At 32.0% G+C, this 14,509-nt stretch overlaps 1 protein-coding gene across 2 annotated transcripts; it reads right to left on the bottom strand.

The window, feature by feature from the left end:
* Positions 1-753: 753 nt before the first annotated feature.
* On the bottom strand, positions 754-14,039 carry LOC125076092 (ankyrin repeat domain-containing protein SOWAHC-like). 2 transcript variants are annotated; one of them, XM_047688042.1, is made up of 9 exons: positions 13,824-14,039; positions 8,416-8,505; positions 7,472-7,477; positions 6,768-6,840; positions 5,276-5,368; positions 4,284-4,373; positions 3,011-3,210; positions 2,727-2,840; positions 754-1,864 (listed from the first exon to the last, which is right to left on the bottom strand). In XM_047688042.1, the coding sequence occupies exons 1-9, from the start codon at positions 13,854-13,856 to the stop codon at positions 1,763-1,765; spliced, it is 801 nt and encodes a 266-aa protein (XP_047543998.1). In that variant the 5' UTR covers positions 13,857-14,039; the 3' UTR covers positions 754-1,762. The 2 variants fall into 2 exon arrangements, with proteins under 2 accessions (XP_047543998.1, XP_047543999.1); XM_047688043.1 differs by lacking the exon at positions 4,284-4,373 and having other exon boundaries at positions 755-1,864; positions 13,824-14,037.
* Between the last annotated feature and the right edge of the window lie 470 nt (positions 14,040-14,509).

Raw genomic sequence — 14,509 nt, 5'->3', positions numbered from 1 at the left:
CTATGATTATACCAGATTTACTCAGAACTTTATGTAAACTTCTATCCGATAGATTTAGATTTAATTCGATCTAGTTACAACAGCAAACAGAAAGTGGTTCTTAAAGGGTATTTAAAAAATGTTACAAATTATATCTCGTTATTTACTGTCGGGTTATCAGATGTCATTAATTTAAAGTCCGAATGGAATCGATGCAATCTCTATGTTAATAAATTGCTCACCTCTTTAATTTTTTTTTTATGTAAAACTTCTATAGTCATGTCGTGGGGTAAGACAGATTTGTATGTGGTGAAGGCAAACCGCATGCTCTCTTCTCTCTTTCTGCCCTCTATCGTCGCTCTCTCTTTCCTTGTAGGTGCGTGGTTCTTCAGTTTTGCAAGACAAACAGCCGTCTGGGTAGGTTTCACCCACTCATCATATAGTCTACCGCCAACCAGTAATACTTCGTATAGTTGTTTAGGTTAGGTTAGGTTAGCTACACACATGTAGGACATATAACATCTCAGTTATTTGGGTTAGTGCCGCATTGGTTTTGTAAGAAACGGTTAAAATTGCATACGGCGCCAATGTATCCACTGACTTATCATCAGGTGGCAGAGTGGCCTGATCGTGACCTGATCTTTTAATGCCATTTATGTTTGGATAAACTCTTAGGAAATATGGTTTTAACTAGAATATAAGGATGTATGAAAATAAAACGCGTCATCACATATAACAAAAATTTTAATTTCATTAATCTAAGTCGCTAGTTAAATACAAATATAAAATTGGTCCATTGTGGAATGTATTTAACATTGTTATTATTATTTGTAAATGTAAATAGTTTACATAAGTGAATAATAAACGAGTATGTAATTAATTTCTAACCATAAACAAACACATAATAGATTTAAAATAAAAAAAAGCGCATGTAAATCAGTACAGATAGAAGTGAAACATTTGTGTTAGAAAAGTCAAAGCTTCAGTCAAACGTGACGTATAAAATTTTTGTGCAATAATATTAAATTAATTTCACTTCATCCAAAGTTAAAACTTTTGTTCAATTAAAATTGTAATAACAATATTTGAGTATCGATTAAATGGAATGTTTAATATTTTTGTTGCTAACCGTACACAGCGTAAATAGTCGAACAGGATTTTGTACTGTTTACAAACTAATAAAATAAAACAAACAGAAAATATTAATACAAGTTATCACACTTCGAGTGATTATATTCTTAACACATAAATACATTTATACGAGCAAATATATTTTTTACAGCAAATATTAAAATACATTATCATTTCAAACGTTTGAACGCACGTATTGGTACAGTTCCTTAACTTCTATAATACATCTTAACAAACAGAACTAACCATTATAACTAATATGATTTAGAGCAAAAATGCTTTGACATTCAGTAACGACATTCTTAATAAAAAACTTAACACAGGACAAAAATGGCTTTATGGCCTTCATTATAAAAAATGTAAATTCATTGTAAATCAAGTTGATTGTAAAATAGAGGAACGCATTTCATTCTTTGCTTCTTTTTATATATAAATAAACACTAATGAAAAGCTTTAATGGGAATTCAAAGAATCGTACAATATAATTGTAAAAGTGCGAAAATAATCTCTATTATAATTGTGATAAAGTCTAATATTATTTATATGCATAATATAAAAAAAATGGTATGTTCTTATAATTGGTTTAAAAACGAGACCAATATTTTTTTTATTGTAATTGTGATAAAGACTAAGAATCTTTTACAATTATAAACTAACTTTGTGATCCTCTTGGTTGCCTCCAGGCTGAATGAAAGCCAGCCGCAGAATCGGAATCTGAATCGCCTTCTTCACTAACGCCCATTTGTGCTCGTGGCTGAAAAATAAAAATATAATACTTTTACAATCGAAACAAAACAGTTACAGTAAAAGAATATGATAATAGGACCAAAGGTTTGGGGCGCATTGACGATGTAAGGGTTCATATTTCTTACAATGACAATGCTTAGGTGGTAACCAATTGACTTTAAAATTCCTAGTTTCCAGTTTGCTTACTAATTTTTTATAAAAAAAAAGCAAGAGGTGTAGCCAGATACCCGGTTGGAACAAAGTTACTTTATTTTTCCATCTCTCTCGTATTATTTCGTAAATATACCATAATAAACCTGTCACATTTTTCATAACGAAAGGCAGTAGTTTAATCGCGATGCGTCTGCAACGATGAATTTTAAGGTGGTATATTATCTTGTATAAACGTAACCTCAAATCAGAGCAGAGCAATACAAAGTATAGGAAATCAAACTCATTCCTTATTCGCTCTTTAAGCCGCAGATCTTGAAAACGAAGCACCCGATTTTAAGTGATCACCAGTGCCCAAAAATGGAAACCATTCATTACCTTTTCCAGTGCGCTACCAATAATAGGAACTAAGATGTTGTTTCCTTTGTGCCTGTTACACTGGCTCACTCACCCTCGCTCACTACTGATTGCTGACAAAATATAGAGGTAACCCATCCTGCTCAAAGTTCTACCACCATTATAATAAACTTCGGTAGTTAAAATCAAATTGACAGGCGTACATAAAAGGAGATAGAGTATTAGGTACTCTGCTCCTACAACTATTGAAGTGTATATCAAGGTATCGATACAATTTTGGTTGAGAGATATGGAACGGAGACTATAAAAGAATAAGAAATGTACGAAACTTATAGAAAGATCGTGGGTAGAACAATGATTACCTGATCTGGAGTGGATGGTGTACTTCGGCTGTGAGCTCCAACTCCTCGTCTTCCGCTAGCACCACGTCTTCTGATCTTGCTGCTCATTGGGGGAGGCATCAACTTATCGTCTTTCTGAAATATGCGAAAACACATAAGTAGATCAAATACATTTCTTCAATTTATAATACATAATAATAATCACACTTTTTTAAATTAATACAATTGCGTTGTATTGAAATTCGACCTTGAAATTTTACAATTATTAATAGAGCGTTTTGACTAATTATTCATGATTTCCATACTTGTATATTATCAGCTGATCCCCACGATTTGTGGAGTTGGTCACCATCATCAGACCGTCTATCTAGATCTCTGTCACGGGCTGATTTAGGCACATACGCGGATGACCTTGTAGCTCCAACGCCCAGAAAATTGCTGAACGCTTCCGTTGTCTTCTTTACACGTACGTTTAGAGACCCTATTCTAAGGAAGCCTTCTTTTTCTGAAAAATTAAAATCTTAATTAGTTTAAGTAATAGAAAATCAAACGACCAACGACACAAATTTAGACCCGGCAAGATACCCACTATTACCTATTTGCGTTCGTAATATGTAACATCCAAAATTATAATAATGTATTAAATATGAAAATACATTAACATCGTTTTAGTTAAAATGCTACTTGACTTAAATTAGACTAATTTAATTTTATAATAAATATGGCAGCAAAATTAATTACAAGAGGTTTATAACTAGTCAATTTTGGTTCTCAGTTATTTGGAATATCTTGACCGTCACCCACAAAAGAAAAAAGGGCCAGCGCATACTGACGAAGCGCAACGAGGACCAAAAGAGTCCCTTTATTTATTCCAATTGAACTTTTCTAATTGCTTTGCTGTAAAAAAATTTGCGCTGCGCTTCGCCATGTATGCGTCTGGCAAAATAATTACGAGAGCGAATCAAAAAGTTCTTAACGATGCTTAAATATGCCATATTCTTGATATTAGTTTTAATGAGTGTCGATTAAACTAAAATAACATAAAAACTACATTGAAAACTATAATTGGAGAAATTGTATCTCCACGATCCGCTCATCGATTAGAAGTCGCGCAATACGCAATTCGCAGAACTGGCTTCGATAACCTTGAGCAAAAATATCCTAGAAAAAATTAAAATAAAAAATTCCTAGCCTCTAGTAATTTTTCATCAAATTATGTTTAGCTGTATATAATTAAGTCAAAATAAATGATTTTATTTATTTCATAAAAATATATTAATTTCAAGAACTTTTTGAATCACCCTCGTACACCGAAGAAACACAAGAAAAATGTTACAAATACATCAGACATACAACTGATATTAATGGAATGGACACAAGAACCAAATTCACGAACAAAGAAAATTAAACGTAATAAGCGTACACATAGAGATAATTTTATTAAATCACCATTTTTATTTTGCTGAAATGACACAAACAACGTACACAGAAATGATAGTCAGGTAAAATTAGACACACGGATGAAAATAAGCCCAATTAATAATCCCTTAGGCGTAATTTGACTGAATCTGTGTATACCATTCTTAATCAGCTCAAGTTGGGTTTGTGGGACCCTTACAGTGGGCGCAGACGTAACTGTACGGCGTAAACTATTATTGGTGGTGGGTTCTGTGAAACAGGTTTCATTACATTTTGTAGAAATATCGAGTCAATGAAACGACGATTTAATTTTGATTAACAACTTATTACTTAATTTTAAGCTAAATATATTTTATAAACTTTTTTCAATAACGATATCGATCTGCTTGTATTTAATGACGCGCTGCATGGAAAAGGATTTCTTTGCTATCAATGAGGGATTTTGGAGCACTTTGTCTTTGTCCAGTGTGATTTGGTGGATATACATGAGACAGAAACACGTCGGTTTCCTTATGATGCTTTTCTTCACGATAGAGCATGATGATTCTAATTATAAATGCCAATAACATATACATAAAACATATAATACATACATGTATTATATTTCTTGGGTAATTAAGAACCTTATAAAACAAATTATATAAGAACTAAAAAGTACCTTTTAATTTTTTAACGTAACTGTAATGAGCAATGATAAATACATTAATATTATATTCACAAATATAGTCCAGTTAAAAATGTATAGGAACTAAATTGTAGAGCATAAATGAAGCAACAAAAAGGTATCTTATAATAATTCTCTTATCACGACGCACCGCCGAGTTATCGCAAAAAACAAAATTCAACACTTTTTTCAAGATGGTGCCGAACGCACACATCGGAAATCGAGGTCGACAATTTAATTTAAGCTTTTCTAAGGCCTTTCTACAACTTACACAGCCTTCTCGGTTAATTTGCATCTGGATGGATTTTGATGAATCTCTGCGATATGATATCTTCTTAAAAATATGACGAAATAGAAATATGTTCAGAGTAAAAGATTAAAACTTTACATAAAGTCTAGTCTCGTACGCTTATTTGTATGATCACATACGGGGTTGGGATTACGATATGGGGAGGGGGTCAGTTGGGTGTAATATGTAAAGACTCACTGCGATAAGACCCTGGCGACAGTGATGTGTCCATGTGCACTAAGTATTGTCGAGGTTTCTTGCCAGACCAGTCTCTCACGTTGGGATCGGCATCTGTTAATAATAAGATTCGTTTTAAGTAATTAGTCTAAAAAGTGATTAATAAAACACAAATTATATAATATCTATAAGTCTGAAAAGAACCGTGATATAAGATATCAAATAAAAGAGACCGCTAATGTTAATCATAATATCAATCATAAAAAAATTAAAAATTATAGCCGCTGAATTGGTAGAGCAGTTATTGTAGAGCCATTGGGTCACGTAGTATTATTTTATTTATAATAATTAATTATATATAATAGCCGAGATGGCCACTGGGCCATGCAGATGCACGCGTGCATCTTAACCGATGATTTCGGGTTCAAACCCAGGCAGGCACCACTGAATTTTCTAGTGCTTAATTTGTGTTTATAATTCATCTCGTGCTCGGCGGTGAAGGAAAACATCGTGAGGAAACCTGCATGTGTCTAATTTCAACGAAATTCTACCACATGTGTATTCCGCCAACCCGCATTGGTGCAGCGTGGTGGAATATGCTCCAAACCTTCTTCTCAAAGGGAGAGGAGGCCTTTAGCCCAGCAGTGGGAAAATTTACAGGCTGCTAATGGTAAAAAAAAAATAATTATATATACAGTACATATAACTACTATATTTTTTTTTATTTACATAAAAGTCACGCTTGTCATGTCAATAGTCTCCTAAATTTAAAGCTATGACGTGCAGCTATATGATTACATTATTACTAAGAGTTAACACCTCCACAACGCGTTGCATCTTCTAGTATTATATATTAGTTTATTTCATTTTAAAATTATTTTTTGGTGTAAAAAAAACGGCTCATGCTATTATTTATTGTTCATAACCAATTTGAGCGTCGTCTATCGTTTAAAAAAAGTTTACAGCGCCACCTTGGAAGGAAAGTGGAACTACGTACTTCAAGCGTGTACAACTGATTCGTTTCTGACAGTTTTTACTAGATGGCGCTGTTATAATAGTTTGTCGTAATTATTGCTAGATGTCACTATTTACTTAATATTCTTGTGAAAGAACGACTTTATTATCAACTATGAGAATATGTTGGTTTGAATGGAAGTTTTACAATGAAAATTTAAAAATAAACAATAGTGAAGACACAGCTGATTTCATATTAAAATATTCTTTCAGATAAATTGACTTGTATGAAAAATATAAAGTCATACATTACCAAATTCTATTCAATTTGGATTTTGAAATATAAAACACAAAAAATATATATGCATTATACATTTATACATTAGTCGTATATTAAATAAAATAACATTTCGCTTAAGATTGATATTACGGGCTCATTAAAGGGACTTACAAGTTTTTTTGTCCTCCTTTCGCACCGTATAAGAGAAAAATATGATACTAGTTCTCCCTAATTAGTCTAGGGCTCAGCTACAATTACAATAAAGTTAATTTATCTTACCGTATACTTCTACTAGAAGTCTGTAGACATTTTCGTGACGAAATCTCATTGCAATATGTAATGGCGTGTATCCCTGTAAATCACACAGATTTATTAATTTACATGAAATTTGAACCAATTTGTAAGAATACTTAAATCTTAACCGAATAAAACGAGTTCAATCCGGATAGACGTATGTGCTTAATTTGTGTTTATAATGAATGGCGAACTCAACGACGTAGAAACGTCTGAGGAAATTCTGAATCCTCTTGGATCTATACGTCGTATGAAAATCTGCCACATGTCCACCCTCAACTCGGATTGGAGCCTTTAAACCTTCGAGTCGAATAGGCCTAGGGATACACAAGCTTTTATCTTACGTTTTATTCGATTATCACTTTTACTCTTCAAAATCGAACACTCGCCGGATCTCCCCTAGTTTCGTAACGCTGGATTTTTAATATAATATTATGAAGCAAATATTAAATCAAACTCCCCGAATATTACGACAGCGACAGGTGTACTCGCATGTAAAAAAAAAAGTGAATTCGAAAAACGTAATATCATATCAAACTAAAATGACATAGAAACGATTTGAGCATTCCTGACGTTATTCCCAGCGACACGATTTAGTTAATTTAATAGCACATCAAAATGGCGGACGACGAGTTAAATTTACCGCGCTTTTCAGAGAATCTACACTAACGATAATAAAATCAACTTACCCCATTCTAAGACGTGACGTTGACAGCGCATGAAAAGAAAGTAATGTCTGTTTAACGATACCGTAAAAGTTGTTAAATGGTTTAGCGAGGAGTATTTGATTGAACATTAAGATTCGGGTGAAGTATTATAAATACGTGTTAACAGTGTTCGGCAGTTAGCACATGATGAAATTACGGGTGATTAAGGAGATACCTCGTCGAGATATCGTGTAGCGTCTGTTCATGGTGTTTCATTTTGGTCGGATTGTAATTGAGTATTACATGTGTTTTGATTTTGAATGAACATATTATATTTGAAAAAATAAACGACTTTTTCGTCATGTCTTTGATAAAATTGTCATTTTAGTAATTTTTAGACAATCGTCGCTGCTTCTTTAAATATTTGTTTGAAGAAAAATTGTTATAAGAGATGATACAGATGTCAAAATGAACGTATTTCTTAAAATAGTAATGTACTAATAAACACTTTATTATACATTGATACGAATATATAATCTATATAAATACATATGTAGATTAATTGCGTAATTTGTTAATTTTAAAGCTGGATTTAAATATGTATATAATCGTGTATAAAATAATAATTACTTATTTAATTAGTCGTTCTCAGTGGGTTGTATACATTATGACGACATAAACTTTACGAAAAAAAAAAGTAAATTTTGTTTTCTTTTTTTATTTTGATGGTAAATTAAAAAATATTATGCTTAATGTAAAGGATAAAAAAAAACAAACAAGCAACAATTATTATTAAAGTATTGAATAAAATATTTATATTTTATTTAGATAGAATAAAATATAAGATTAATAAAAACGCTTATATTCAAAAAAAAATTGTAATAAAAAAAGATAATAATGCTGAAAATAACTTTAAATAACCTTTGAAGGATAGAATTTCATAGTTACAAGATAACGACACAGGGAATGACAAATAAGTAACTCACCGAGCGTTCGTTGACGATGTGGCGATGGATACCCGCCAGCAGTTTCACTAAGTTCTCGTCACCGCGTTTGCACGCCCAGTGCATTGCAGTCTGAAATTATGTGATCGAGGATTAACACACACTCACACACACACACTCATCACAATACATAAATTAGTCAAAAATAACGAATCAAACAACTAAATAATAATTCAATCATTATTGACAAATACACAATCAAACTAAACGATACCATTATATTAACAACTTCATTATGGAAATTTAGAAATAATTTATAATATAATTATGAGAAGGAAAAATAAACACATATAGAGAGAATCTCATTATGATGGCGATGACGTCAACGATAAGATGAACGATGTTGGAAGATTATCTGAATACTTTATAGTAAGAATAGAAAAGAACTATACATTTAACTTAACAGCAGAATAAGCAAAATTCCAATGACAAAAGTAAATTGCTCTATTCAAATAGCATAAAAACAGTACTAAAAATCCACTTATAAGAATCACTTTTGTACAATTCGTTCGTCAATAATATATGGTGTAAACAAAATACTGAAATCGCACGGAAGCATTAAAGATTTTTTTTTATTTGCCGTGATTATATCCAAATAACAGCAAATTATCAGGATAAATATCTAAGCCTAACTTCAAAACACGAACGATTTTAGTAGGTTGGGAAACAAATGACTTGATTGCTCGCCTTTTATTTTTATATATGTAAAACACTGACGGACAATATAATGCCGAAATTATAGCTCATGATAATAGGAACGTATTAGGATGATTTGCATCCAGATTAAAGATTATATTTTGTTGAAGGTGGGTGCTATTAGCATAGTTATATGAATTAACTTGGCCATCATCTGTGGTCGTTTTAATTTTAAAATCGTCGGGACTGGGAAATTTCGGAGCGATGCCGATACTTGTTATCTTTAATGCGACCGTTTAGATTGAGACTTTCTTTCCATCGTCAGTTTTTGTTATCTATATGACGAGAGATTTAACATTATTTTAAGTAACGTCTTCTTTTGTTTTTATTACGTTACATCACATACGTCTGGTTTATATATAGACGGACATTCTCCAGCTTTAAGAAATTATTTGAAAACGTTATCGTGTGATCTGTGAAGAAACATTGTGAGAAAACCTATACGCCTCCGAATAAATTCTAAAATGTATATTCATCTGCTACCCGCGGAGAAGCAGCGGGACAGGTTAATTTAATAAAGGCCCACAAATAATTTTAGTATTCAATATAATTATTGAATGAAAGGGCACACGCTAAAGGTTCTTGTATATTACCCCCAAACCTCATGAATATTTACTCTCATTTTTATTATACGATTTTAGTCTTAATAAACCTTTAAACATTAAATGGATAAATGCAATGATGAATTTAAAGGTCCGCTAAAAAAGGTGTGATCGTTCTTTTTTGGTTTAAAAAAAAAAACAAGTTTAAAGATCGATATCTCTAAAATCTTTAAAATCTTTCCGAAGGAACTCGATTCCGTCCGGCCGCATACCGGTTTTCCAAGTAAACAGAGCGTCGCTTTATCGAGGGGTTACCAATCGTAGGTACAAGGTGTAGGCGTGATCGTAGCTGATTCAGTGGAATAGTGGCCTGTACCTAGGTTCGGCGTCGGGAGAAATATGGGACTCGAGGGAGGTGGTGTTAATTTCCAGCGGCCGGTACGATTTCGAAACGTCGACCGAAATTGGCGGTGGCATTTTCGTGTATTAGCTTTCTCTCCGATATTCTGTTGCGGGCAATTTCGGTATTGGTCGTTTTTGGTCGTCTAGTGGCACTATTTAAAATTAGAAAACCTTTCAACCGTAACATCAATGACTGCAGACATTTCATCAGTGACTGGTTCGTCTTCAAAACAACCAATAGCGGAAAATTCAACGCGGAAACTGAATAGATTGTATATGAAGTTACTCATACTTTGGGCATACTTACTTATTTACTTAATATAACTAATGCGAAACTGTGAATCTTGGTTTGTCTTTGCATAGCAATAGAAGAAAAGGATTTTTTTTTATATGGAGATAATATGCATGACGTAGATTACTTTGGAAAAATAAACTTGAGCTGTAAATATTTTTATATAACATTCAATATTGAATTAGGTTAAATTAATTTCTTAACGTTCAAAGCGACAGCAAATAATCCTTGTATTTGTTGAAGAGGGAATTAAACCTGGATCGCTTGGGGGTGTCGCTTCATTTACATTGAAATACAAGGTTACTCAGATGTACATATATATCGATATATATACAAAATATTGTGTGATGTGGAAAGCGTATCTTAGCAACGACGATTGATATCAGTTAGATATCATCTACTTATTCTATAAATGTTTAAAATATATAACGGAATAAGTTCATTGTAATTTAAAAGGAATGATAATTGAAATGCCAATCACTGAAACTGTTTAATGCAGATTTATTAAAGGAAAATTTTGTTCAATTATTTAGAATGTTTTTTTTTTTTTATTATGGACAAATCACATCTGATTGAGATGAAGCAGATTGCGTTTTTTTATATCCATAATAACATCTCATGGCCACTAATAACTTCCATATTTACAAATACAAACAAACAACATGCTTATTACAGCGCCTATGTCTTCGTCGTATGTAAGAAGTGATTAATTTTCAAGATTACATAAAATGAAAATCCAAAATTTATTTTTATTTATTTTTAAAACATTTACGTGTACTAAATAAAAGTTCTATTGTCATTTTATAGTTACGCAATTCATATTCTTATTCATGACAGAAGAGCGAAAATCACCGACGAACACAGGACTTACTGCAGTTATAAATTGGCGGTTAATACCTTTCACAACAGTAGCGATACATAAATGTAAAAGTATCCAAGTGAAATAACAAGATAACTTACAAAACTACACAAATTGCTAATTCCGCGCGGGCGGAACTTCGCAAACAGACAGATGCTTTTTATACGTCTTCAAAATTCATGTTACGTTATAAGTATTTTAATCTCCTGTAGAAATCTCTTTCCAGTCCAGCATGCTCAACTTGTTCGAAATTGAAAAGCAAATTGTTAACAGTTACCGAACCTTCTAAATATCCTTGGGAAAAGTAAGAATTAATTTGGGTAATAGGTACAGATATTTTGAAGCATATAGTTAAGACTATTAATGGCAAATCTTACAAAAAAAACAATTGAAATCAAATGTTTTCACTTAAATAATTATCTTGATTAACTTTGCACATTCATTCAGAGTCGCTTTTTAAAACGAGTTACAGTCAGTTAAAGACTTATTTTGCAATGAGTTTTGGTAAAAACTATAAAATCGAACGATAAAATATCACGAACAAGCGTGAGTACAAACATGCAGAATCGATGTTCACTATCGTGCGTACTGAGCACGGAAGTATATGATAGCCAACTTAATAACTTTATATCTGAAGATCGCTAGTGCGATTTTTTATTAATCTTAAAAAGCCATACCAACGGGGCAGTTACACAACAGATCAAACCAACACTAAACCTTCATACAGTATAATCAATCCTATAAAACGTCGACAGTGATTTTTTTAAATAAATTTCAACTATATAGCATCGCAACCCGATTATGTCAAAGGAATTAACGACATATTAAAAAAAGAAAGACATTAATGAGTTACTTTAAACAAATAAACTTTATAACGGACTATTAAAATCTATTCCGACACCTTCGAGATCACGAATCGAGATAAAATATGAGTTATAATTATTCTGGTTTCGAATTAGTTTTTTTTTTTTACAACGATGACGATGAAATATAGATGACATTCGATTTTGATGTTAATTACATACGAGTTTATGAGATAAAACAGTACCACTTTATTATTTATTCGAAGTGCTAATAAGAAATTGTCAAGGAATTTAATCCGAGACGTCTATGATTGATATTACAGATTATACATAAAATTTTGATTTATAAAAAGCTGTTTGTTTGGTTTCCTTTGATTCATTAAAATAACTTTACTTAAATTTCTTTACATTGTCACATCTTATATATATATATATATATATATATAAATAAAGCGTAAGCCCATTTTTGTCCCCGTGATTTGGGACGATAGTTGCACATACAAATCGGTTATGGACTCGTTTGGAAGACCTCAAGTCACAGATGAAAAATAAAGAGGAATCTTGATTGCAATTTCTTAAATTGTTACGATTTAACGTATTTTAAATAACGCATTTAATTAATTTAAAAAAGTTACTGGCCGGTTCTCTAAGCGGCGCTATGGCTTGCATAAAAAAAGACATGAAAACCTTACGAAGTACTACGTTGTTCTTTGTCTTGTGTTTTAATAAAAAAATATTTAATAACTTTAAACTGCCATAAGTTTCAAAATTCCTAAAGAATCTAATGAATAAACGCTAAGTTTCGCGGGCGACCTACTTATACGTGCTACTCCAGCAATACCAATAAAATTTTAAAATTTATAAATAAAGAATTCTTGGCTAATTAAGAAGCAGTCTCTAAATGGGGACCATGACCAAAAAAAGTTGCATATCGCACTCTGGGACTTGGTAAACTGACGATAAGAGTACTGGGAAACTGCTTGATTCGATGACCGATCGGAGTTGCCCTGATTATCAGACCAATAAATTCATCATTACGACGGACACTTCGGACATTTAGAAAAACGTAAATAGGATTCGTTGAACTAGCGGACACGACACGTTACTAGACGTTCTGTCACGATTTCAGTGTATTTGCGGAACGGCTATTTTTAGTACACTCATCAAATTTAGTATGTGCCAAATTATCTCGGGTGCTTGGTGTATACATTGAAAAATCACCAATAACTATAGGCGGGACCAAGAACGAATTCATAGTCGTAGCATTTGGAAAGATTAAATTAAATTACAAATTTAATTCTTTTCAACGAGTTGTACTTTCAACGACTACCATGTCCAAATAAACTTTTCTTTGAAATCCGCCATTTGTATTCGTATTATTATTAAATGTATTTTATTACATTTTAACACCACTTACCTCTATGTTATATTAGTAATTATCTAAATATATATGCTCAATTGATTTATTTTTTTATGTACGTATGTGCCGAGTGTTGCTCACAATATTATAATTGCGAGACACTTGAAAAGATAGTAAAGACGAGACAGAAACAAGAAACTTGTCTAAGTAAGAAAGAGAAAGCAAATACTTTTGTTACTATTAACACATTAAATAAACTACAAATTTTGAACACATTGTTCAAATGTTCATAAAAAAGGTTAATTTATCACAAATCACAAATGTTCATAAAAAAGGTTAATTTATTCATCTGGACAACAAATTAAATTTTTAAAAATGGAATCTTTTAGCTTTACGGTTTTACTAACTATAAAATTTAAAAAAAATGTATACTTACGTACTGTTGTGTTCGGCAACGGGCGTGCGACATGCAGAAAATAAACACAGTATTAGTTCATTAACACGGTAACTTTCATGTTTATAAAAAATATATCCACAAACGAAACAGCATTCAAAACACACAGCGTTACATGTGTTAACATAATACTATCCATTAAACTGATTTTAATCATTCCTTATCTGTGGTTACAGTGTTTTAAAACACTAGCCGTCAACCGCCACTTCGCGTGGAGTTGCCGCTTTAAATATGATTAATATGTAAACGTACTTAGGTAATTATTTAAACTAAAGTAATTATTACAAAACTTACATCCTATTTTTCTACTACAACTACTAGGGTTAATTTTGAAAGTAAAATCCAAATGAAAAGTTTCGCTTTGTATATAATAAACTATGCATATTTAAATGTATATACGCCTTGAACAGCAATTATTATATTCGCTAAAGAAGGAAGACTATCGCCATATTTAATTTTCAACCAACTTTTAAGCCAATATGGCCCAGCGGTTTGAGCCAAGATTAACAGATCAAAAGGAGATTCAAATATGCATTACCATTGCTGATATATGAGTTTGAAAAGTGAATTTTAAATTCTCTCTCTTGCACAGCGGTAAGGAAACTATCCGATGATACATGGAATTATTTCTATAGTCTATACCTTATTCTTAAGAGAAGAAAATTATT

The sequence above is a fragment of the Vanessa atalanta genome, chromosome Z, assembly GCF_905147765.1.
Source record: "Vanessa atalanta chromosome Z, ilVanAtal1.2, whole genome shotgun sequence".
NCBI classification, from domain to species: Eukaryota; Metazoa; Arthropoda; class Insecta; order Lepidoptera; family Nymphalidae; genus Vanessa; species Vanessa atalanta.
Note: the sequence above shows the minus strand (reverse complement) of the source record. Positions and strands in the feature narration are given on the sequence as shown.